Source organism: Agelaius tricolor, unplaced genomic scaffold (genome assembly GCF_023055355.1).
Source record: "Agelaius tricolor isolate 1412-34295 unplaced genomic scaffold, bAgeTri1.0.p SCAF_9, whole genome shotgun sequence".
NCBI lineage: Eukaryota > Metazoa > Chordata > Aves > Passeriformes > Icteridae > Agelaius > Agelaius tricolor.
In genome coordinates, this window is record NW_027269269.1 from 45,008,847 (window position 1) to 45,031,296 (window position 22,450).

The window sequence follows — 22,450 nt, forward strand, 5'->3', positions numbered from 1 at the left end:
CCAATTACATTTCCCTGCTATATTGCACCATCAAAATGGTCTTATTTGGGATGATTTTTATTCAGCAATAATGTTAACAAGAGGGCAGGGCATTATTATTGTTTTGAATGACAGGAGTGTGGTACAGTTTTGGTTGGTTTTGCTGCTTTTAAACACTGTTAATGGAAGGAATATCAAAACCTCCATAGGACACTGGCTGTTTTAACAACTCTGTCTCTTTATGAGGTTATTTTTCTTATCCTGTTTTGCACTGAGGTTGGGAGGTTCCTGGAGTGGAGAGATAATTTCTAAATATTGTGATGGTACTGCCCAGCTGTATGTAACCACATCATCATGTTAAATATAGAACTTTGACTCACTGGCTTCTCTGAATAACAAAAGCCAAAAGCTGCCCCTGAGGTACCAATTCTAAATTTGAATGTGGTTTGGATTTATGCAGCTCTTGGAGTTTGTGGCAGTTCAAGACATTACAAAAACATGAAACAGGAGTGTGGAAATTGGTGTAGATTGTTGTAAACTGTGAGATATTTGTACAATTGTTTTCAGTTCTGAGTGAGAATAGAATAAGAGAGGGCAAGGCTCTTGAGATATGTTTCTGAGGAATTTATTGTTTGTACAAGACCTTGACAAGTTTGTTTTTTCTCAGCCAAATCTTTTCTTTATTGCCCTTCATGTGAATTGTGTTTCAGAAAGGGAATGTACTTTTACGAACACCTCTTACTTTCTTGTTTTAAATACAGTGAAGTGATCGTACAGCTATACACTTTTAAAGTTAAGTAGCAAACAAGTTTTTAGTTTGTAAAAAACCAATTTTATATTTATATTTATAATGTGTACTTGTTGAACTTAAATGTAGTAATATTGACTCAATTATTGGGGCTTGCACTTCTCCATTTCTCTGGTTTAGTGCTTATAAAGAACTTAGGATGTTTGTGAACACTGGACATAAAAGTTCCCATGTGCAAGTTATATTACATGGATAGGGTGAAATTGCATCAGTGTGAACAAAAATAAAACACAGCTACTAAAAATAAGAGCTTTTCACATTCAGCAACATTATTGGAGCAAAATGTTTTCACTAAAGCTCTGCTAAATGCTTGAAGAATTTAGTGGATTGCTAACTTTTATAGCTATGCAAATGAAGTTAATTTGAATGAAATATGTAGTGAAAACCAGTCTTCAATATGTTACACTGATATATTGAAGAATTGTGGTCATAGCTCAGCAGTTCTGTTGGTATTCAAACCTTGCCTTTGTTCTGCAAGTTAGACTTCTTATTTGGCACAGCAAGTATTGTCTCAGTTACTGTGCTGAGCCTTAGAAGAGAGGCTGAAGCCTTCAGCTGTTACCTTTGTAACCCCATTTCAGGTAGAGAGATTTGCAGATATCATTAAGTTACTTTTATTAAGAATTTTGGGAGGTGGGGGTGATAAATCATCTCATTTAAAATGTTAAAGAATGGCTCATGCTCTGTGTTCCATGAATGTATTACACTGTTAGCCATTGTTGTTGCTTTATAAATGTCTACTGATAGTAGCAGAAGTGTAGGAGAATAAAAATACTGCCACAACATTCTCTGTTTTCTGTTCTAAGAGACAGAGTGTAAGTAAACTGGCATTTCCTGTGCATTCACTGACATGTGGAATTCAGGTCATATTTAACATTATGGTCACTTGCCTTTTTATCTTGTCTTGAGAAGGCTTTGAGTGAAGCCATTCATGTGAGACTCCCTCTGAGCTGTCCCCGGCTGGAGAAGAGCTGAGCTTAGGAAAATGGTTCAGTACAGTGCTCTCTCAAAAAAAAAAATTAAAAAAATATTGCAGTGAGGAGGTAGCTTGGTAGCAGCCTTTAATGCAGACTTGCTGTAGGGAACTACCTAGGATGTAAAGGAATAGCCCAATGGGAATAAAAGCCATTTAGTATTTTCAAGGCATTCAGACTTCTGAGGACTTTGTTTGTAATTGTCTCCTATTACTTGATAGAGAATAAACAGAGCTTTTGTTGATTGTTGCAGCAAACTGATAAGTTATCTGAAAAGTGATTGCAGTAAATGTATGTTATGCATTAAAAGATAATAGAAACAACTGTAAGCCTTGACCTATGGAAATTTAATCTTATGTGACATTTAAAAGTTTCCTTTGACTTCAACAGTTCAAACCTTTTCTTGAAAATGAGGAAACGTCATCAGTTTTTCATTTTTTCTCATTACTTCACTGGAAAGCTTGACTTGAGTCCTAACTGCCTTACTGCTGCTCCAAATATTGATGCTTTTATTTTTAATTTAGTGTTATTTCTGGAGGCATTAATAATCTTATTTTTTTTTTCTTTTGAGCAGATTATGACAGTACCAAATGATCCCTACACTTTCCTCTCTTGTGGTGAGGATGGCACTGTGAGATGGTTTGATACTCGCATCAAAACAAGTTGCACAAAGGAAGATTGTAAAGATGTAAGAATGAAACCTTTTAATAAAGATTTCTTTAAAAATAATAATAATAAAATAAGCAAAATAAAAGAGTAATAAAAATCTTTTAACAAAGATTACCTAAATGTAGAGCTGTGCATCACACAAACACATGATATGAATTCTGGTAAAGCTTTTAGAAATAATAGATTTCAGGGTCATTGGTGGAGATGACAGTATGTTTCCCAAGAAATAATAAAGTCTGGGGAGTCTTTTATCATTTTTTTAAAATTTTATTATCTCCTTTGGCATTTTTTTAATTAAAAATTTATAAAAATGCTTTGGTGTGAGGCTTCAGATATGGTAGAAAAAAATTGTCTGTTGAAATGGAATCTTTTAGTCTGCTTTACACTAATAATGTAGAATGCAAAACTGGAGGCAAAAAATGAGCCTTGAGAATCACTTGCAGCCTTGTATTCTTGAGCATCCTTTGTCCCTCTGTAAGAAATGATTTAGTAATGAATTATATTAGATTACTGGTATTACCAGTGTCCACTGTGTTTGAATTTTAGAAAAAATTTTAATATTGAATTGGAACAAAATTATCAAAGTATGTATTGCTAGTCTTGATTAATTTTGTTCAGCCTTGTGCACATTTACCAGTTCTAGGGGTTTCTTTAATTTTTTCCCCTTTACCCAGTTATTGGCCTGTAGATGGAACCTCCTCTAATCCTTTAATTGATTTAAACTGTTTCTGCATATTTAGTACTCTTCCACCTCCACAGTTATTGTGTTTCCATAAGAAAATCCAAGGTGCAAGGTAGTTAGTTTATAAGTCTGTTTAGCTTATCTATTTTTAAATGTTCCTGTGTTTTTGTTTTGATTAGATTTCTTTTTCAGTTGTTCTGGTACCAGCTTTCTTTCTCTGATAGTTTTCCTTCTGTGCAGTGGCTTTTCTGATAACACATTTATGATCTACCTTCACAGGCCAGACCTATTTTCTCAAAATCTGCTTGACTAAGGGAGGGGCTTGTGTAGTGAAACAAAACAAAACAAAGAATTATACTTCAAATGTTCAGAGCTGTTATTTCAATGCTGCATTTTTGTGTGTTCCAGGATATTTTAATAAACTGTCGTCGTGCTGCCACCTCTGTTGCTATCTGTCCACCCATCCCCTACTACCTGGCTGTAGGCTGTTCTGACAGCTCAGTGAGGATCTATGACAGGAGAATGCTTGGCACAAGGGCAACAGGTAGGAGCCACATTGTGCAGTGAGCATTTCTACCCACTGGCTGTGCCACATTCAGGTTATTTTCAAAATAGGTGGTGAATGACTCAAGTGTAACACTGCAAAAGTGTAGCTTCCTTCAGTGGGAACTATGGCTTGTAATAGTAGAGTCATTTCACTCTAATATTTCCTAATGCAAAAATCTTCAAAGAGTAAGTCTAATCTCTTCATGCATCTCAGAATGCATTGTGTACTGAGTGCAGAAAAGGACTTTTTGTAATGTCTCTTATTTTGTCTTGAAATGTGTGATTCCAGGATTCCAAAAAGCCAGGGATTGCAGCCTCCCGTGGTTCATCTGAATTTTAATTAAGTTCTTGTCTTGTACTCTACCATGCTGGAACTTGATGCTTCTTATGGGAGGAGATCTCATGAACTCCATTATATCCTGCACTGTGCTTGCCTTTGTAGTGCAAAGACACTAAATTCCTTTCTCATTTGTGTGTAGATATGGATCTGCATCATTATTTCATGGTTTTTGGTTCTAAAAGTTCCATTTGTGCCACATTTGACAGATAGCTTCCATACAACATCATGTGGGTGTCTGAGACATTTATATAAGTGTGTGTGTTTTCATCTTTTATTTTTTTTGTAATGTACATAGAGTTTGTAAACAAAAATAATTATGGTAAAATCTGATACGTCATTCTCCAGATCAAAATTATTGTAGAAACTACAGGATACATTTTTGTTGGATCCCAAATAAGGGGTTTATTGAAGCTGTTGAAAATTTGCAATAGTAGATGTGTAATTCATTTCTTCCTCATCTCTTTCCCCTCTCTCTTTCCCCTCTCTCTCCTTTTCTTTTTTTTTTTTTTATATATATATATATATATAAAGGGAATTATGCTGGCCGGGGCACTGTTGGAATGGTGGCACGTTTTGTCCCTCCTCATCTCAACAACAAATCCTGCAGGGTAACATCCCTGTGTTACAGTGAAGATGGCCAAGAGATCCTTGTGAGCTACTCCTCAGATTACATTTACTTGTTTGATCCCAAGGATGACACAGCACGAGAACTTAAAGTCCCTTCTGCAGAAGAGAGAAGGGAAGAGGCAAGTGGTTAAGATGACCTCCTTTCATCTTTTGTGTTTTATAGCTTGCAGCACACAAGAAATACCATCACTTGTGTTCCCCTTTAATCTGAAAATAATGTTGCTGTTCGTAGACTGAGGTGTGACAAGTAGATTGTCACAAAAACTGTGTATTTTTAATACATATTTATGTATTTATTTACAACATTTTGTCACTCTGGTTTTCCTTCTCGTCTGGTTTCCCTCTCTTAGAGATGAGAAGGCATCTGCCTGAACCTGGGTGTATAAGACCAGCAAGACTGGCAGGTCACTCTGTGTTCTGTTACTTTTCATGCCATGAGAAGCATATTCCTTGACATTAATGCTCCTTGATAAAAGTCATCATTTCCTGGCAGATATGAGGGAGTACAAGATGTTTAGATCAAACTTGTGCATTTTGTTGATAAGTGTTCTGCTTATTCATGGATAGTCGGAACAGAAGGCTGACGTTCGGTGTTTTGGTGACAGATATGAATTTAGGTGACTTAAGAAAATGCAGATTTATATTTAGGCTTAGAATCCTGTACTGTAGAACATAAATAGCTGTGTGATGCTTTTCTCTCTTTTTTTCTCTCCCCCAGTTACGTCAGCCTCCTGTTAAACGTCTGAGGCTCAGAGGGGATTGGTCAGATACTGGGCCAAGAGCAAGGCCTGAGAGTGAGAGAGAGAGAGATGGTAAAAGCATTTGCATTTGAAGGGGGGTTGTTGTCTTTGCTGCTGTGTTTTGTTGGGTTTTTGTTTCATTTTGGGGTTTTTTTCTTGCTTTGGTTTGGGTTTTATTTTCCAGTTTTTCTGACGTATTCCCAAAATACATGCTTCAGATTGTCGTTGTGTTAACAATCAGCCAAGCCTTAAGACGGTTTTCTTAGAATTTAGCACAGAGGTGCTATTGTACAATGATTCTTAAAATTGAAAATATTGAAAATATTCTTAGCAGGAAAATTACATTGTTTCATTTGGGCTGCTGTAAGTAAAGGAGAGCTTTTTTTTTCATTGTCATTGCTCAGGGACTAACACTAGCCCTTTTTTCTTTTTTTTCCCAGTCACACCTCATATGCAATCACAATTACAAATTAAATGCTCTTTAATGGTTACATTAGGGGACTGGAATTCAAAGCAATAGGATTCTAATATTATACTTTGCATTTTTATAATGTCATTTAGTTACACAGGGTGGCTAAATTTTATGCTTATATTTTCATGTTTATAATATATTACTCAATTGCTTGAGATTTTAGTAAATAAAGCATTTCCAAAGCATTGCTTGGGTATCAAAAATTGGGATATCAAAGCAGGGCAGAGCCTTTTCTGTCACTCATCTTAACTTTCATCTAATAATGTGTTTCTGTTTAAATCTGACATGCTCTGGAATTCCAAGCATTTGACTCTAGTTCCCTTAAATCTTCCACCCTTTTCTGCCTACAGTTTCCCTTTCCAGATTTTCTGTGCTGTTGTTCTCATTTTCCTGCTTCCCCAAACTAGAGTAGAAGTGTCTGGGATTCTGTACCTGACACAGGCAGTAGGAGATGCTTTCTAGGGAGAGAACGTGAGCCTATCCTCTTACCTTAGTCTGTCTTTTTGCTCCTCCATTATTTGGAATTACTGGATTAGAAACACTGGGGGGTGTGATCTCATCTGCTCCTTCACAATCTGCATGTGGTTCTGTTGCCTGTGGGCTTCTGAAATCTTTTTTTTAATATGTTGATAATATTCTCTATGGCATCTGTAGCCACCTTTAGTCTGTTTTCTTTGGCTGTTGCAATTCCATTTTTTTAAGGTCAGAGCTGTACAGGAGGGGAATGAGGGATCCCAGCAGAGGGTCAGAAACCTGTGCTGTGGAAATAAGGATAGACAGGGGCATTGGGAACAGGCTGAAGGGAACTGTTCCTTGTGGGAGAAGGGGGTGAGGGGTGGTCTCCATTCCTGGAAGAAATGAGGGGGGGAAAGGTACTTTTTGGTAAACTTGTAGATGAAACTTCAGCACCACTTGTTCTACAGGGGAGCAGAGTCCCAATGTCTCTCTGATGCAGAGGATGTCAGACATGCTGTCAAGGTGGTTTGAAGAAGCCAGTGAAGTTGCACAGAGCAATCGAGGACGGGGAAGATCACGGTCCAGAGGTGATTTCCTTCTTTTCAACAACAGAACTTGTGTTTATAGTGGATGTGCAGGCTTGGAATATCAGCCTTTCCTAGGTGTAAATAAAATTTTAGTGCACTGAAGAGCTGAGCACATTTATTTGCCATAGGAATGACAGTGCACAGGGATCTTTAGAGGCAGAGTAAGTTTACTTTTGAGCTCTTTTTCTTGCTTTTTTGTTCTATTTTTAATCAAAGGTGGGACTAATCGGACTGATGCTCCTTCTACTAATAACATGGCACCTAGTAGAGAATCAGAAACTGCAATGGAAGTAGATGGTTCTGAACAGCTTCCATCATCTTCCTCTTCTACCATGTCAGCTCAAGCTCCTTCAACATCATCTTCGACAGAAAGTCCCCCTTCAACTTCATTACTGTCCTCTCCTGATAATGAACAAAGGCCTTCTTTTGGGGCCTCAACTCAGCCTGTGCTGCATCAGTCTGGTGAGAAGAAATCCATCTTGTCATTGCTTGTGAAAAATAAGAAACAATTCTCTTTTAGGATATTTTGGGTAGTTGATCTCCATCTGTTTTCTTCCTTGCATATCCCTAATGAGACTTAGGTGTTTTATAGTTACCTGGTGGTTGCTGCTGTGGTTTAAAGAAAGAGTAAAACCATCAACTCTATACCTTTGTCTGAAAAAGAAATCTGCAAGGGGATCACCAGTATTTTGAAGTAGAAATAAAAACTTTTTGCTTATTTTTTTCTAAACTTACTGTTGTCTTCATGGACTATAGTGACATCTTGCCCTCTTCCACTGGGATTTGGCTGTAGCAGTATCAGTGCAATGAATAGTAGAACCTGTGCTACTATTGTTAAAATGTGTTACGATGTTAAAATCAGGGGAGGTAGGGGATGCCTCCTTCAGGAGGAACCTCCATCCTCAATGTTTCAGAGTCCGAATCTACCATATTAAACATAATTGCTTCAAGCTATGTCATTGAAACTTTGTGGGTTTCAAAAATATAATGCGCCAGAGAGGATTTCTGGAATTGTGATACATTTTCTAGCCTGCATTTTGAGGAATCTGTGCTGACCAGAGACATATTTTTCTCTGAATGTGTTTGAATTTCTAAGCAAAAGTTTATTCTGCTAGCATGAAGCTGAAGTTATTTCTTAGTCTGGCTCTTTTCTAAGATTATTTCTTCTTTATCAGTGTTACTTTGGACTTCAGAATATATTTAGTTTTGAAAGGGGTAGTGAGGTTTGGTTGACAGACAATGGATACTTTCTAATTTGCTGTATAATATTTGTTAGATTCTTTGGCTAAATCTAAGTAGGGTGTCAGATTGGCAGCTTAAAATTGTCTACAGGACTCGTGCAGGCATAATTGTAGTAGTTCAAGGTGTTTGCACACCTAATAAGCATCCTGTTTCAGAAGCAATGCAAAAGGGATACTAGAATGACTGTAAAACAAGTTTTTGGGTACCATGGTGAGTTCAGGAAGAGGGGAGGCTCCTGGGCAGGGGGGTAGCACTGGGTCTATGAATGAGCAGGCTGCATTGGGAATGTCCATTTTGCAAGGTTTATGTACCCTGGTATCCTGTGGCTGTGCTCAGTTGTGAGATTTTATTTACTCACAGTCTGTAGTCTATAAATCTATCTGGAAACATGCCTTCTCCATCAAGGACAGGATTCCCTGAGCTTGTTCACCTGCTTTTAAAGGTGAATCAAACCTGCTGCTTTTTTGGGGTGACAGGAGAGGGAAAGTGCTAATAGGAATAGTGTAAATACAGTGGGGCTGAGTAGGAAGCCCAGACAGAGGTGTGTTATAAGAAGTGGGTGACTGGGAAAGCATTTTGGAAGGAGGAAGAAGGAAAAAAGGTTTTCAGCCACTATTTTGTGTAAAGTCATGGCAGCTACAAGTTTGACTATTGTAGCAAAGAATCAGCAAATGAAGAACTTGTTTTCAGGAAATGACTTCTTTAGAATCAGAGCATGAGTTCCTAACCCAGGCCTGTAAACAGCTTTCCATAAATAATTTCTACACTCAACACAGGCACTCATGGTAATCCTGTGTTTGAAATCACAGTACCTTTGCATAAGTATACAGTTCCAATTTATGGTTGGTTTGGTGTTCCAGAAAACAGATCATGTGGTGAGCATTTGAGCTTCTATATCTGAATTACTTTTTAAAAATTAAGAGATGAAGTGTCCAAAAATGAGTCAGTACAGAAATGGTTTGGTGCTGGGTCTTGGTGGGATAGATTTCCTTAGCAGAAGATGTATTCTAGAAGTTTGAACATTTAAGTTACAATTAAACAACAAAATCAGTGCAAAATCTCAGTAGCCTGTTATTGCCAGAACATTTGAATAATTTTTAATGTATGTATCTAATGAGAACAATTGCTGGAGATTGTCATGCTTGTCACTAAGGAAAAATACTACAAATTTATTTTCTTGCCCTGCTTGTGCCATTCAGTGGAAACTTTTAATTTTTGTTTATTAGTTTTAAGATGCTGATGTTTTAAACCACTAATAAAAACTAGGTACAACAAACAGTAAAATATAATACAGTTTTTCTCATAAATAAAATTCCAGATACACACAGGGAAGGGGATGCAGGGGCCCAGTTGTCTAATTAGTACAAAGCTTAACCCTAATATGTGTTCTGATATAAGGTAACTGCTTTTAAATTTTGAATGGAAATGTGACAATAACTGGGTTTTTTAAAATTTATTTCTATTTCTTCACTCCATTTGCTGGCAAAATAAACATTTGCTTAGATATTCTGGAATATATTGAAAGGTGTTGTCACTGAGCATATCCAGGATAGCAGCTTTTATATTTGGTATTGTAGTTCTTGTTACATCTTAAATTGTGGCTGTCTCTTAACTCAGTGGAACTGAATCAGCAGCAAGTAGTGAAAACTGCAATTTTAGGCATCATTGAAATTCCCATAAAAGCATTCCCTGGGCTATTTGAAGTTTTTCTTTCCATAAATGGTTCTGGGTTGTGAAAATAATTCAGAGCAAATCTCCCTGATGCCATATTCCTTTTAGGATCTATGTCTTTATTTTTGTTACACCTTTTCAACCATAAACTGAGAGTATGTTTTTCCCAGAAATGATGTTAGACTAAGTACATTAAACCTCATGACCATTCAGTATTTTAACTGATGCTTGTCACTAACTTTCCTATTACTGGATTCTGGTTTTGGGTTTGTTTCTCTTTATAAAAGAAAATTTGTTCATTTCACTGTATGGATAAGGGTTACAGAACATTTGTTAAGCTTTTGCCTGGCTGAAAGGCCCCATGCCAGTGTAATGCTCTCTACTATTTTAACATTGTGTGATTCAGGCACTGCTATTAAAGACACAATCTGTGTTATTTAAAGAGGAGCACTTGCCACACAGCACTTGTGTAAGTGGAGGAGATCTGCAAAGAGCATGGAAAGAATAAAAAATTGCTTGGTCACCTCATTTTATAGCAGTTTGCAAAAGTACTGGTAATCAGGCAATGAACTTAACATACCAAAATAGTTTAACTGGGAAATGAATAAAGACAAAATGATGAAAACAGTGAAGCCTCTAAAGATGGGACTAAAAGAATAATCTATTAAGAGGATGCTACTAAGGATTGCTTCTGATCCTATAAATTGCTTTGTCTGTAGGACCACTTAACAGTGATTTCAGACTATGAATCCTTAAGCACAGGCAATGTCTGAAATTAAAAATGAATTCATGGAGAAGTCTATTTTTTGGTTTAGCTGTTGTTCTGCCACCTCTTTCCATAGTTCCAGTTTACTTCTTGCACTAGTTTGATTTGATCAAAATGTACCTGGTTTTTTTTGGAACTATCGGGAAGCTATTACATTCATTTTGAAACACTACCTGTAGACCACAGTTGCATAGTTTTACACCAAATATTCTCATTTATTCTGTGTGTTAGGAACACCAAAATAAATACATCTGTTGTGTGCTTTGTTTTGATTTAACCAGGCTGTATCTATTTTCCTTAACTAATTCTTTGTTTAATGGTTTCATTGCTGGAGATGGGGAGGGGGCTATATTGTGTGGCACAAATCCTGGACATTTAAATCCTGTGATTCATGCCTTTAGGAAGAGAAAACCAATTTCAATATTTCTATTTGATGATTTCTGGCTGTCAGTAATTTTTTTTTTCACTGTAATGACACTTAGTACCTGTTGCTTGTCTCTTTGGTCAGACCCCCACCCCTCCTCTCTGTTCTATATATTGATTGCTCAATGCTTCTCTCTTCCCCCCTTTGTCTGTCTCCCTCCCTTTTGTCAGAGTTAATGGGACCCGAGTTAGCAATAATCCGTAGGGGCCTGCAGCGACTGAGGCTTAAGAAGGCAGAGCAGCAGAGACAGCGAGAGCTGGCTGAGGGTTCTGCACCACAGCCCTCCTCTTCTGAGCAGCCCACCCCTAAGGGCTTCTCACAGGACCCTCAGGCAGCAGGTTGTCACTTGCCAAGGTTTCTCCAGCAGATGATGTAGCTGTAGTTTGTGCTGCTGTTGTTTGCTGAGATGCTTCTCCTCCAGAACAAGGCATTTGCTGCATTCGCTGCTTGTCTTGCCTTGCATGTGGTGGTGTTTATCATCACATGGTCAGGGAAGTGGTTGGATGGACAGGGTTATTGATCTGACATGTTTGGGTTGAGTGACACCGTGTGGAAATGGTTTTCCAGGTGCATGGTATCAGGCTTGCGCAATGGTCGTTAGAGCAGCTGAGCAAGAAATTGCAGTGTTCTGAGTAGAAGGAGAATTGCACACTGAAATTGCGTTTTGGTGCTACTTGGATCCAACAGTAACATTTACGACTTGGCTTTGGGTTAGCATGTGTTCTAAACCAGAGTTACAATTCAGTAAAACGGAGTTTTGGCACTCTTCAGTGCTATGGTTTTACAATAAGTGGAGTGAAAATACTTGTACCTAGCCAAAGTCCCCAGATATACTCTCCTTTTTTTTAACAGAGCAACTTTTCATTTCACCATCCTCTTTCTCTCTTGTCTTACAGAAATTAAAAATGATTACAAGAACACCTCAAATATGTTTGCAATAACATATTTGAGAAAGTTAGGGCAGAAGCATGCATATGAATAAAGAGGCAAACCCTAAAGCATAAACTTGAAGCAAACTTTGTCATGGCACCATGCAAAAATGAGTGAGCTGCATGCTGTGTGAGAATTCAGTGTATTTTGTGTTGCAAAGTCATGTCTAGCAGTGTCTCTGCTGTGGATAAATCCTGTGACAGTTGAGATGTGGCTAAATTGCTTTTAAGGATTGTGTCACACATTTACAGCTATCTTGCCATGGTTCAGTCTATTCCTTAATCTGGAGCTCCACAGAACAATTTAATGTAACAGCGGCTGATGCTCTAGTCACAATATGCAGTTACTGAATTTTGAATAACTTTCTACACTAAAAAATACTGCAGTGAGGTTTTAGAGTGTTTTTGGAAACCAGTCCATCCTGGGAGGGTCTGTGCCTATCTTAGGGATGGCAACCATGGGTGCCTGTTTATCTGTAGGAGAACAGGAACAGCAGTGGTAGTGGTGGCCTTCTAGGGGGCTGCAGTTTCCTGCCAGGACACAAAAAACACACCTCAAAAATCTACCAGTTTTGGTTTTGTCTTTTTTTTTTTTTTTTGTCCAGCAAACTGAATATCAGAATTTATTAACTCAAATTTAAGTATTGATAGAGGAAAAATTGTAACATAGTCAATAAATCTTGATCTCCCATTTCCTTTTCAGAATGGCTTAATTTTTAATTTTTTTTTTTTTTTTTTTTGCTAAATTCCTTCCCACTGAATTGAAGTAGGGAATAAAGTTTGTTTACAGCCATGTCTGGAGGTTTCTCTGTGGTGATTTTGCTGCCTCTGAAGGGAGTGTTGGTCTGGGTTTCACTTGGTACATCTCTCCCATCTCTTCCTTAGTGCTCCTTCAAGGGTGCATTGTAATTTTTTTACTCCCTGTTGCCTGTGGGGTTCCTGCAGCACGGTGGGATCCATAGTGCCACAAATGGAAAGGTTTAGCTGAGTAATTGCTTTGATTTGGAGGCAGAGGGGTCTTGTACATAGTTTGGACCTCCCCAACACTGCCTCTTGGAGTTTTTTGAGTTCCCACATGGTTAGAACTTCAAGGGAACTCTTGGAAACATTCAGTCCTTTTGTTTGGGATCACCAGGAGCCACAGACACAGCCTTGGAGGAAACTAATATTCAAGCATTTATCTCTTTCTGCATGTAAATGAATTTACATTTACATTTTACATTGTCATATCATGAATTACATGACAATGAATTTGCAAATTTAACCATTTTACATACTAAATAATTGCTTTGAAAGACAGATTTACTCAGTGCTATGGAAACATTTATTTCTGGGGAGACAATAAGGGAACCATTTTTCTCCCTGACTTCCAGCCCATCTGGATGTATCTTATTGAGGTCTGGTCTGGTGGGTGGAATTGTTGTCCTCAGCAGTGGAAGTTATAAAATGAGAAATTTAGAATTGAAAATATTTAATATGTTTGGCCAATTAGTTCTAGAGAAATTTGATAAAAGATTATACTGTCTTTTCCTTTCTATTTGTATGTGTAAGAATAATATATTCCTGTTGTGCTTTGTCAGCTTCTTTCATTGCATTCCTCCTTCCTCTGCTCTGGGAGGGACCAAACAAAGCTCATTTCTTTTGACTGGGGATCTCCTTTGCACTTTTTATTTACTTAATAAGATTTCTGCAGTCTGGACACGGAGATATTCTCTAATATTCTCTGTACTTGCTCTTTTCTTTTTTTGAAAGTTACTTTGTTTTGTTTTCCTTTTCTGACCTCCCAAGATTTATTTTTGTAAGTTGCTTATTCATAATCTATTCCTTTGGAAAACCAGATCTGCACATTTTTGGTCCCTTGTTTCTCCATAGACACAATTGTTTTCTAACCCTGTGCTTAGCTGGTTATTCAGAAATACGGTAGGAGAAAAATAAGTGAGTAGTTTTGAATTGTTTGGAGTCTTTTAAATGTAATAAATTCCTATACAGAGACAGTCTCTATTTTTTTTCCTGAAAGGTTGTCTTTGCTGCCCTGTCAGGAGGCGGGTATTCCATTTTCAGGCACATACTAGATGTAAATTTTCAAACAAAAAAATTACACCACAAAATGTGTCTGCAAGTTCTCAATCCCTGCTCCGATAAAACCTGTATAAATTGCAATTGCAATTTTGAAGGGAATTCAGTGTGAGACTAAGGCCACTTCTTCTGATTCGTACTTCATTATTAATCCTTATCTTTGCAGGCACAGAAGCTTGAGTAGGAAGAGAAAAATATCCCAGCCATGTAAGAAATAACAAGTAGAAAATGTCAAGAGCTGAAAGCTTTTGCAGGTTTAATAGAAAATTAGACTGTGTGGTAGTTATTCTGTCTCCCAGTTACAAGAGCATTTGTAAGATCAATCTGTAGTAGTTAACCTATTTAGAAAAATATGGTCAAAAGTTTATAGTTTTGAATGTGAAAGGGAGATTGACTCTGAGACAAAAGGTCTCAGATGACAGAGATTTTGTTTTAGTGGATACTAAATTTGGAATTTGGCTGAATTTTAGAAGCAGTGTGTGCTGCATGGATCAGGTCTATTTTGTCTTCAAGCTTTTGCTTAGGTATTGAATAGATTCAGATATTCTTGGTTACCACTTTATTTAATTAGGGAAACTACAGTAAAAATAATCCAGTAAATATGGATTTTTATTTATTGTATGATTTCTCCCTCAAAAACCTAGTTTTTCCTTGCATTTTTGTGGCATTTCATAACATTTACATCCTGTGAAGTATTTAAAAAACTGCTTTTATGTGCTATATGCAAACAACAAAGAAAGTAAACATTTTTAACCTGTTGTTATTGCTGCTATGCCACATATGCATCACCATTACTACATCACTTCTCATTCTGAGAATTTTAAGGAGATGGAATTCAATTTGAAATGATCATGAAATGAAAAAGAAAAAAGGTATTATAGATCAAAGATTCCTGTAGTGGCCATTGTACCTAATCTTACCCACAAAACCATGAATCAACATTAGCCTTTTTTCCTGAGGAAAAAAAATTGATTTATACTGCATTTGCTGTGGAATGCAGATATATCCATGTGCATGATGGCATATTGCAGAACCTGTGCTGCAAATTGACTTTTTTTTTAAGCTTTTGGTTGATCTATACAGTGAGTCTCTAAAGCAGAGCAAACTGGACCTTAATTTCTGTGTTAAAGCTTTTGGAGAAGAACAAAGGAATGGCAGCAGTTTTTATCATTAGATTCTTTGCTAACACTTCAATGTAGAAATTTTATATGAAGATGTAGAAATAATATTTGAAGTGCACAATATGTAAGTGAGAGCGTACTCACTGTGCAAAGCAACTATTTATAGTTATTAAATCAAGTATTTAATTTCTTAGATTCCTCTACATGTATCATGTTTAGGACTTCAAAACAATTCTCACTGCTTTAGACCTCACCCTGAAGCTGGTGATACAAGGAAGAGATTTTTTTTCAACCAAAACTGAGATGGCATGCTAATATTTTGGTGAAGTCAGGTGCTGATTGCCCAAACTATAGGAAGATCCTTCAGCATATAACTGACCTTAAAATTATCTTCTATTTTCTGTTTGAGGTTCCCCAAATTTATGAATCTCCAGTTCCCTCTTTAAGTGGTGCTCCAGTTTAGAATGTACTGGTGACATTACAACCAGTGGTGAACTGCATTGGGATGTAGACCCAGCCTGTGAAGGCTCAGGTAAGAGTTTGGATTTTTGTTTGTTTTTTTAACTATATGGCACAGTTTTGGTAATACTTTAAAAAAAAAAACTTAAAAAGAAATTATGAAAGTAAATTTTTCAGATTTTTCTTTTACAAAACAAAGCCATATATTAAAAAAAGAGGCATTTACCTGAACTTCTCTAGGCTGGTTTCATGGTCATGCTGATTCCCCTGCCTGAGGTGGGGGTTCCAGGCTGCAGAGCCACTTGAGGGGGTGCTGGTGATCTGTGGCTTCAGGGTGCTTGGAAAAGAAAACAAGAAGAAAACAAGGAGGTTTCAAATTGCTACAAACAACTCTATTGTTAACCATGCTAATTCAGGTATCTAGGATGTTTCCTATATGTTGGTTAAATATTCATTTATTAAAGTGAAATGCATTCACAGAGTGGTATGGAGACTTGGGTGTAACAGTGAGATGTGGGAGGTGTAAGCCCCCTTTGGCATGGACTTCTACCTGGAAACCTTTTCATTTTCACCTACTGTGGTTGAATGATGCACATGGCAAAACATACCTACTTTTTTACTTTCTGCTGTATAGAGTGAGGTCTTAATAAAATCAGAAATGCTGGTAGGGGTAGTAGAGGTAATTTCTTAATGTTTCTAATTAATATACGTTAGTTCAGTCTTCTGATCATACAGGTCTGAATTACAGAGTTGATGAGATGTGCTTTTCCAGCCAAGTGAAATATTTGGCAGCACAAAATACCTTTTAAACAAGGGCATATGAGCTTTTGGAAAGGATTGGAGTGGAGGAACAGAGCATGGCTGGGATCACTGTCATGCATTAGGTTTCTCAGCTTGCAGTCCAGGGTCTGCCCTCTCTATAGCACTTCTGATACAAGTTAATCCCAGCCATGGACTTTGTGAATCCAAGATCAAAGCCAGCCCTTGAAAGAGGCACAGATTCCTGTGCTGTCTGCTGGAACACAAGGAGATCATCTCATGATGTGGAACATCTGTACACCAGCTTTTTGCTCTGATTAACCTTCTAAAAAGTGGCTTATTAGTCTATTGAAAAAACTCCTCTGTAAATCCTTCTCTTCTGATTTAGGTATTATATATAAAGCACACTTCACTTTTGGGAAGTAAAATATATTAATGCTACAAGTCTTCTACTTAATAGCTACATGCCATAAATCTAGATGATAAATTCTGTGGTCTGACTTAGGTGTGCTTGGTGCAAGGCATGGGAATGGTTGAGCAAGGAAGACAAACCAGAACCAATTTAATGTTCCTCAGTTATAGAAATAAGCTGTGCAAGTTCCCAAAGCAAGGTACCCTACAGAGCACACTGCCTCAGACTTTCCTGGTCTCTCTCCTTTGCTCCTCCTCCCCTTTCCTGCTCCTGGATATCAGTGTGGCAAAGGAGCACACTGCCATGCTTCCACCAATGCCTGGGAGTGAACAACTGCTTGAGAATATATGTATTTAAAGCAGCTTGGTCAATTTAGCAGGTCTAATGGCTGTACTACAAAACAGGTCTCACTGGTGAGTCTGGCTCAAAGCTGGAAGGGAGCTTCCTGTAGGAGAGAGTATTATTTCATTGCTTTCCTCATATAGGATGTACATTTATGTTAAAAGTCACTTAGCATGCTGTGGTGCTGGCAGACTGTGACTCAGTTTGTAATACAGGATATTAAATCCTTTCAGTTTAGGATGGATTTGTTTATAATAGATGATTATCAAGTGGAACCAAGATATGATACTCTAGCCAATATCTTTAGAATACTGCATTAATTTATGTACATCAGCTCATCTTCAAATACTGTAGAAGTAAGATCTGGTCTTCAGAGGTGACAAGGGAAATAGACTCACAGGAGATACTGAATATTGCATCTGCTGTGTCTGTGCAGTGAATGTGTGCTGGTGATAGTTATTAACTGGTAGTGTCCAGGGGGAAAAAAGGCACTTATCTGCTGAGGGGGGTGATTATTCTATTTATTTGTTTATGTGATTGATGGGGATGCTTGTAAGACTGACGGGTGTGGTACTGTGATAAACTGATCAAGACTTGTTCTCAGTCATCAGAGGTGCAGCATCTAAGAATGCAGAACTACCAAAGTGTCATATAATTGGGATGTATTTTGGTGCTTTGATGTTCTAAAGCATTATTATTAAAAGATTATTTCAATATTGGAGGTACTGGTATGCCATGAAGTATTTTATGCTGAAGTATAAATATTCTGAAATTTACATTTTGCACATGGTGTGAAATACTGGTGTCATTTGGTAGCTGGAGCAAAGGCTTTAGGAGTCGTGACTCTTCTGTGTTTTTCCTGATATGTCAGAAGTGTGAAGAACAAGTGTAAAATATTTGGTAATGGACAGGCATTTTCATTATCAACATGTCAGCAAGCTTCAGGCTGTTCAGTGAATAAATAATGGTTTGAAACAAGTGGCTTTGCTTCTGTCATGCCTAGAAAATGCAATATGGCTGGCTGCTCATTAAACAAACCCAAAGCTTCCTTATGTTGCTGCTTTTTTATTTTAAACTAACATATGATCGTGACATTGCTGTGCAGTTCTCTGCTGCTTATGTTTTAAGTTGAAATCTCGTTTTTGTTTCAGATTCTCCTTCTTCAGTGGTTAACAAACAGCTTGGATCCATGTCACTTGATGAGCCACAGGGTGCGTGTGACAGGAAATGCGCTATACCCAGCCATAGCTGATTGCAATGCTTCTTTTAAAGTTGCTTTTCATGATGAGAAACAGTCTAAAAATGCTGTTCATCCACATATAGTAGAATTCTGTAAGCAGATCTGCTGGAAACTCATTATTTAATGATCAATATGATTTTAACAGAGTGAGGTTAATTGTTGTTTTTGAAAGCCATCCTAAGCTTGATTCTTCATGCAATTATTATGGTTCAGTGTAGGTACAGTAAATGTCTCATATATATTTTACCGACAGTTTTTACAGTATTTTTGTAAAATGCAAAGTAAAATTAATTATTTGAACAGGTTGGGTTTTTTCTGAATGGTTCTTTTTGGATCAAAGGGCAAATATTAAGATAGCAATAACCTTTTAATTTCATGTTGCCTATTATTTCTCTTATCCATGAGTGATGTGCAGCTTTGTGATTCCTGCACAGTTTGAGTAACTCCAGAGCACCCATTGCACTGAGGTGCATCTTCCCTCTGTATCCCCTTGTCCTTCACCCCTCCTGCTGAACAGGTACTGGTGTTTCTTGTAGGATCCCTGTGGACTCGGGGTGGATAGAATGCTTGGGAGCTTTCTCTGTGCTCACTATACATCAGTCTCCAAACTGTGAGCACTGAAGTGGGCCAGAGGTGACCCTACTCCAGCTGCATCAATGTCATCTCTAGGGAATATTTATGGCTGAATAATTAAGGAGTGATAGATGCTAATTTAAAAATAGATTGCCATACACTCTGCATTATGCTTCCATATCAAAGCGTCTGTAGAGATTTAGTAGCTCAAATCCCACAAAACAGCTTTGTCTTTTTCACATTCCAAACTAGAAAGCTATTTTGAAATCCCACTTCTGAAAAATAGTCTGTTTGGCAACTATTGAGATTATGGCTTACTTTAGGATGCCAGGATGTTGGGAAAAAAATCAAGCTGCACCTTGACAAAATAAATTCTTTTTGTGGAAATACGTTTTGTGATGACATAACCTTAAACCTTGATGTGTAAATTTGCTAATTATTCATGGTTTAGTAGTCTACATCATTCCAACAATCAGGTTTAGATGGAAACCTTGCTTATAAAAAGTAGCCAAGTTATGCTCTCTTTTCTGAACTCAGAATAAAACATTATTTTGTCAGAGTAGAATAACCTAGAACTAACATAGAAAGTCTGTAAGATTTCCTAAAATTCTTACAACTAAAATTTAGGAAAACTGGGTTTTTTCTGCATTAAGTTACTTGAACTAAGCAATTCTCTCTTATAGAATCACTTCAGGTTTTTTAATATGCAAAAAAACCCCAACTCATAATACATTTGCTTCTCAGTTCACCACTTCTCAAATTGTTTTAAGGCAATGTTTTTCTGCTTTGTTAGCAGACAATGTTACTTCTAATTTGTAAAACTAGGAATTTGAAAAAGGAGCAAATTTATTAGGAAATCTTTTGTTCAAATGATAACCAGAAAGAATAGTTTGCTGAGTTCCAGTTGAATTTCTGAAGTTTAACTGCATTAGTTTCATTTCCATTTGAAGTCTCAAAATAGTGTAAGTAGTTAATGAAGGAAGTCATAACAGTTCTTTTCATACAGAATTAGCTTTCCTTGTTATTCCTGCTTTCTCTTAATTTAGTACTGAATCAGCTGTCTTCTGTTGGACCTGTTTCTCTTGTTAGCATTCATGTCTTAGGAATGGTTTTGGGTTTAAAGATCTTTTTATTCTTATTGTAATCCCATCCATTTATAGTGCCAACATTATGATAGTCCAGCAGAACCCAGAAGTCATTGCTGTGTGTACAAAATGAAATGGATCAGTCATCTGCACTTGACTTTTTAAAAATGTTTTGCACTGTGATTGTCATAGTGGAGGGCTGGCCTTTACATCTATTGCAGTGTTAGGATTTTTAGCTACTGCCTGAGTTGGAATGAGTTAAGAGGAAACCGGAGGCCTGATTAAATTTCATGTGTTTAATTCGCAGAATTCCTGTTTTTTCTGAAATACACAACTTATTTTCTCCTCTTTGGATCAATTTTTCTCCCTTCCAGAAGGATCTCTCTTAGGTCTTCACACAGAACATAGTGCTGGATAGGAATTATTTTGGGATTTTTTAAATGAGAAGTGATCTAGCCTCTTCTCATAAGGTTGCCAATAGACGAGTGGACAGAGCAGCATTTGAGATGTGGCAAACTGGCTTGAAGTTCCTTACAGTGTTAGTTTAATTAGGAAATGCAATCTGTAAACTTGTCCTTATGCACTTACCTCTTTATGGTTGAGAGCCCCAGTGTCTGTGAAGTTACAATTGCACAGGTTCATTTTCTAAGGGAAAAAGTGGGTCTGAAGGTTGTTGCTGTCAGTTATGCACTTTGGCTTGTGGATTTGTTTTTCATGTCAGGTTATGAATGAAATTTTGTCTTCAGTTTTAAGAGTGGTAGTTTAAAAGTGTCTCCTTGCTGTAGGCACCTGGAGAATGGACCATCTAATGGGAGTGTGCTTTAGACAGTGTTGTTAATATCTTCAAAATATCTTGTGTTTGGCTGTAAAATTAACTAAAGTTTCAAGGTATTTTTGAGGAATTTAGAATAAAAATTAGTAAGGTGTTGACAAGCTACAGCTTTCTCTTGTAGCAGTGATTACTCTGCTAGAGTTGGCAACCAGATTAATAAACTGAATTGCCTAGATCACAGAATTTGGACCATTTTCCTCTCCTTTCCTTCACTGTCAGTGTGAAGTAGATCTGCCCTGATGGGATGAATTTATTAGAGGAAGAGAACAGACCTTCATTCTAATCTGGGAAGTCTTTAGCCATCACATTTCTCCCAGAAAACAGAGTTCAAGATTTGTAGGGTTTATGTTATTCTTTCATAACTGGAAGAATGTTCAGTTATGTAGGAGGCAAAGGATTTTCTTCACAGATGCTCCCAGTCAACTTTCACTAGCTGTGTAAATTCAATATCAAATATTGAACCATGCAACTAATTTTTTGCAGTTTATTATCAGATTCTTCTCTCATCTGTCTTTTAAAAAGTTTCTTGTTCTTATTAAGTGTCTATGTTATGCCCTAAAGTTACTTGAAAGAAGAAACTGACCCTATCCAAATTGTAGTTGATGTTATTGTAGATTTAGGAAAATGCTATTATCCAGTATGGTTTACAGCTATCTGTTCCCAGAAACTTGTAAAAATAATTTCTCAGTCAGTGCCCTCTTCAGTGAAGTCTACAGCAATTCTTCCAAATTTTGGGTGTGGACAAATATGTTTCCAGAGTAAGTGTAGCAGTCCTTATGCATCTTGGTTAGATTTTCAGACCCTGAGATTTTAAGAAATACAATCCTGGTATTCAGTTAGGTTCGTTGTAGATAGCCAGGTTTGGTTACTTTGATTGGCAGCATTAAGTGGTTTTGTGCTGAAGCCAGCCTTGCACAGCAGTAGGAAGTCCATGAGTTAAATCATTATTTGGGGGTTGTCTTGGATTATTCACAGTAGGAAATTGTCTGTCTTTAGCTGGGTTCCCAACTCAAAGATCTGCCTTGTCTGAGGCTGTTAAAAGGAAGCTGAAGAATTCTCCCACTCTCACTTTTGGCTTTCAGTGTCAGTTCCTGGTGACTTGTGCAGTATGTGGGATCAATCAATATTTCTACTTGCTGAGGAAGGGATGTTTGAAGTCTGAACAGACATTTATAAAAAGAGATTTTATAAATCATAGACTGTCAAAAAATAGAGGAAGCACCCTTTTAGTTAAGAAAGAATGTCACTTTTGTTCAAACTGTCTATATAGCACTATAAAATATTTCCTTGAATTTCTTAGGTTTCCAGTTCCTTAAATAAACTTTCTATTAATCAGTTTTATCCTTGCTCCACTCTAACAAGAATGTAACTGGAACTTTTAATTTAAAGGAGCTATAAGCTTTTCTTCCCATGGAGTGGGGCCCATACCTTGTGCATTATTGGGGTCATGGTTGTAATTGGTTAATTCTTTCATTTTAAAAAAAGTATTCTAATTTGTTCATTCAGGGGTTTTGTGGTATGTTTTGGGTTTTTGAATTTCTCTTCAGAACATGTAGAAGTGCATATTTAAAGTTCTTTGGCACAGCTGATCACTGCTCTGATCCTGTGAGTGGGCTTCTGCCTGTCAGCAGTTTAAAAA

The 22,450-nt window shown here is 37.2% G+C and overlaps 1 protein-coding gene across 6 annotated transcripts in view; it reads left to right on the forward strand.

Moving 5' to 3' along the window:
- The window catches only part of DCAF6 (DDB1 and CUL4 associated factor 6), a 73,537-nt gene that overhangs the window by 26,506 nt on the left and 24,581 nt on the right, over positions 1–22,450 (forward strand). For 3 of the 6 annotated variants that reach the window (XM_071433775.1, XM_071433774.1, XM_071433777.1), the window contains exons 5-12: positions 2,336–2,449; positions 3,521–3,656; positions 4,530–4,744; positions 5,344–5,437; positions 6,761–6,880; positions 7,097–7,342; positions 11,154–11,321; positions 18,233–18,292. In XM_071433775.1, coding sequence (XP_071289876.1) covers positions 2,336–2,449; positions 3,521–3,656; positions 4,530–4,744; positions 5,344–5,437; positions 6,761–6,880; positions 7,097–7,342; positions 11,154–11,321; positions 18,233–18,292 — 1,153 coding nt within the window. The remainder of the gene's footprint in view (positions 1–2,335; positions 2,450–3,520; positions 3,657–4,529; positions 4,745–5,343; positions 5,438–6,760; positions 6,881–7,096; positions 7,343–11,153; positions 11,322–18,232; positions 18,293–22,450) is intronic. The other 3 variants (XM_071433778.1, XM_071433780.1, XM_071433779.1) reach the window with 2 other exon arrangements.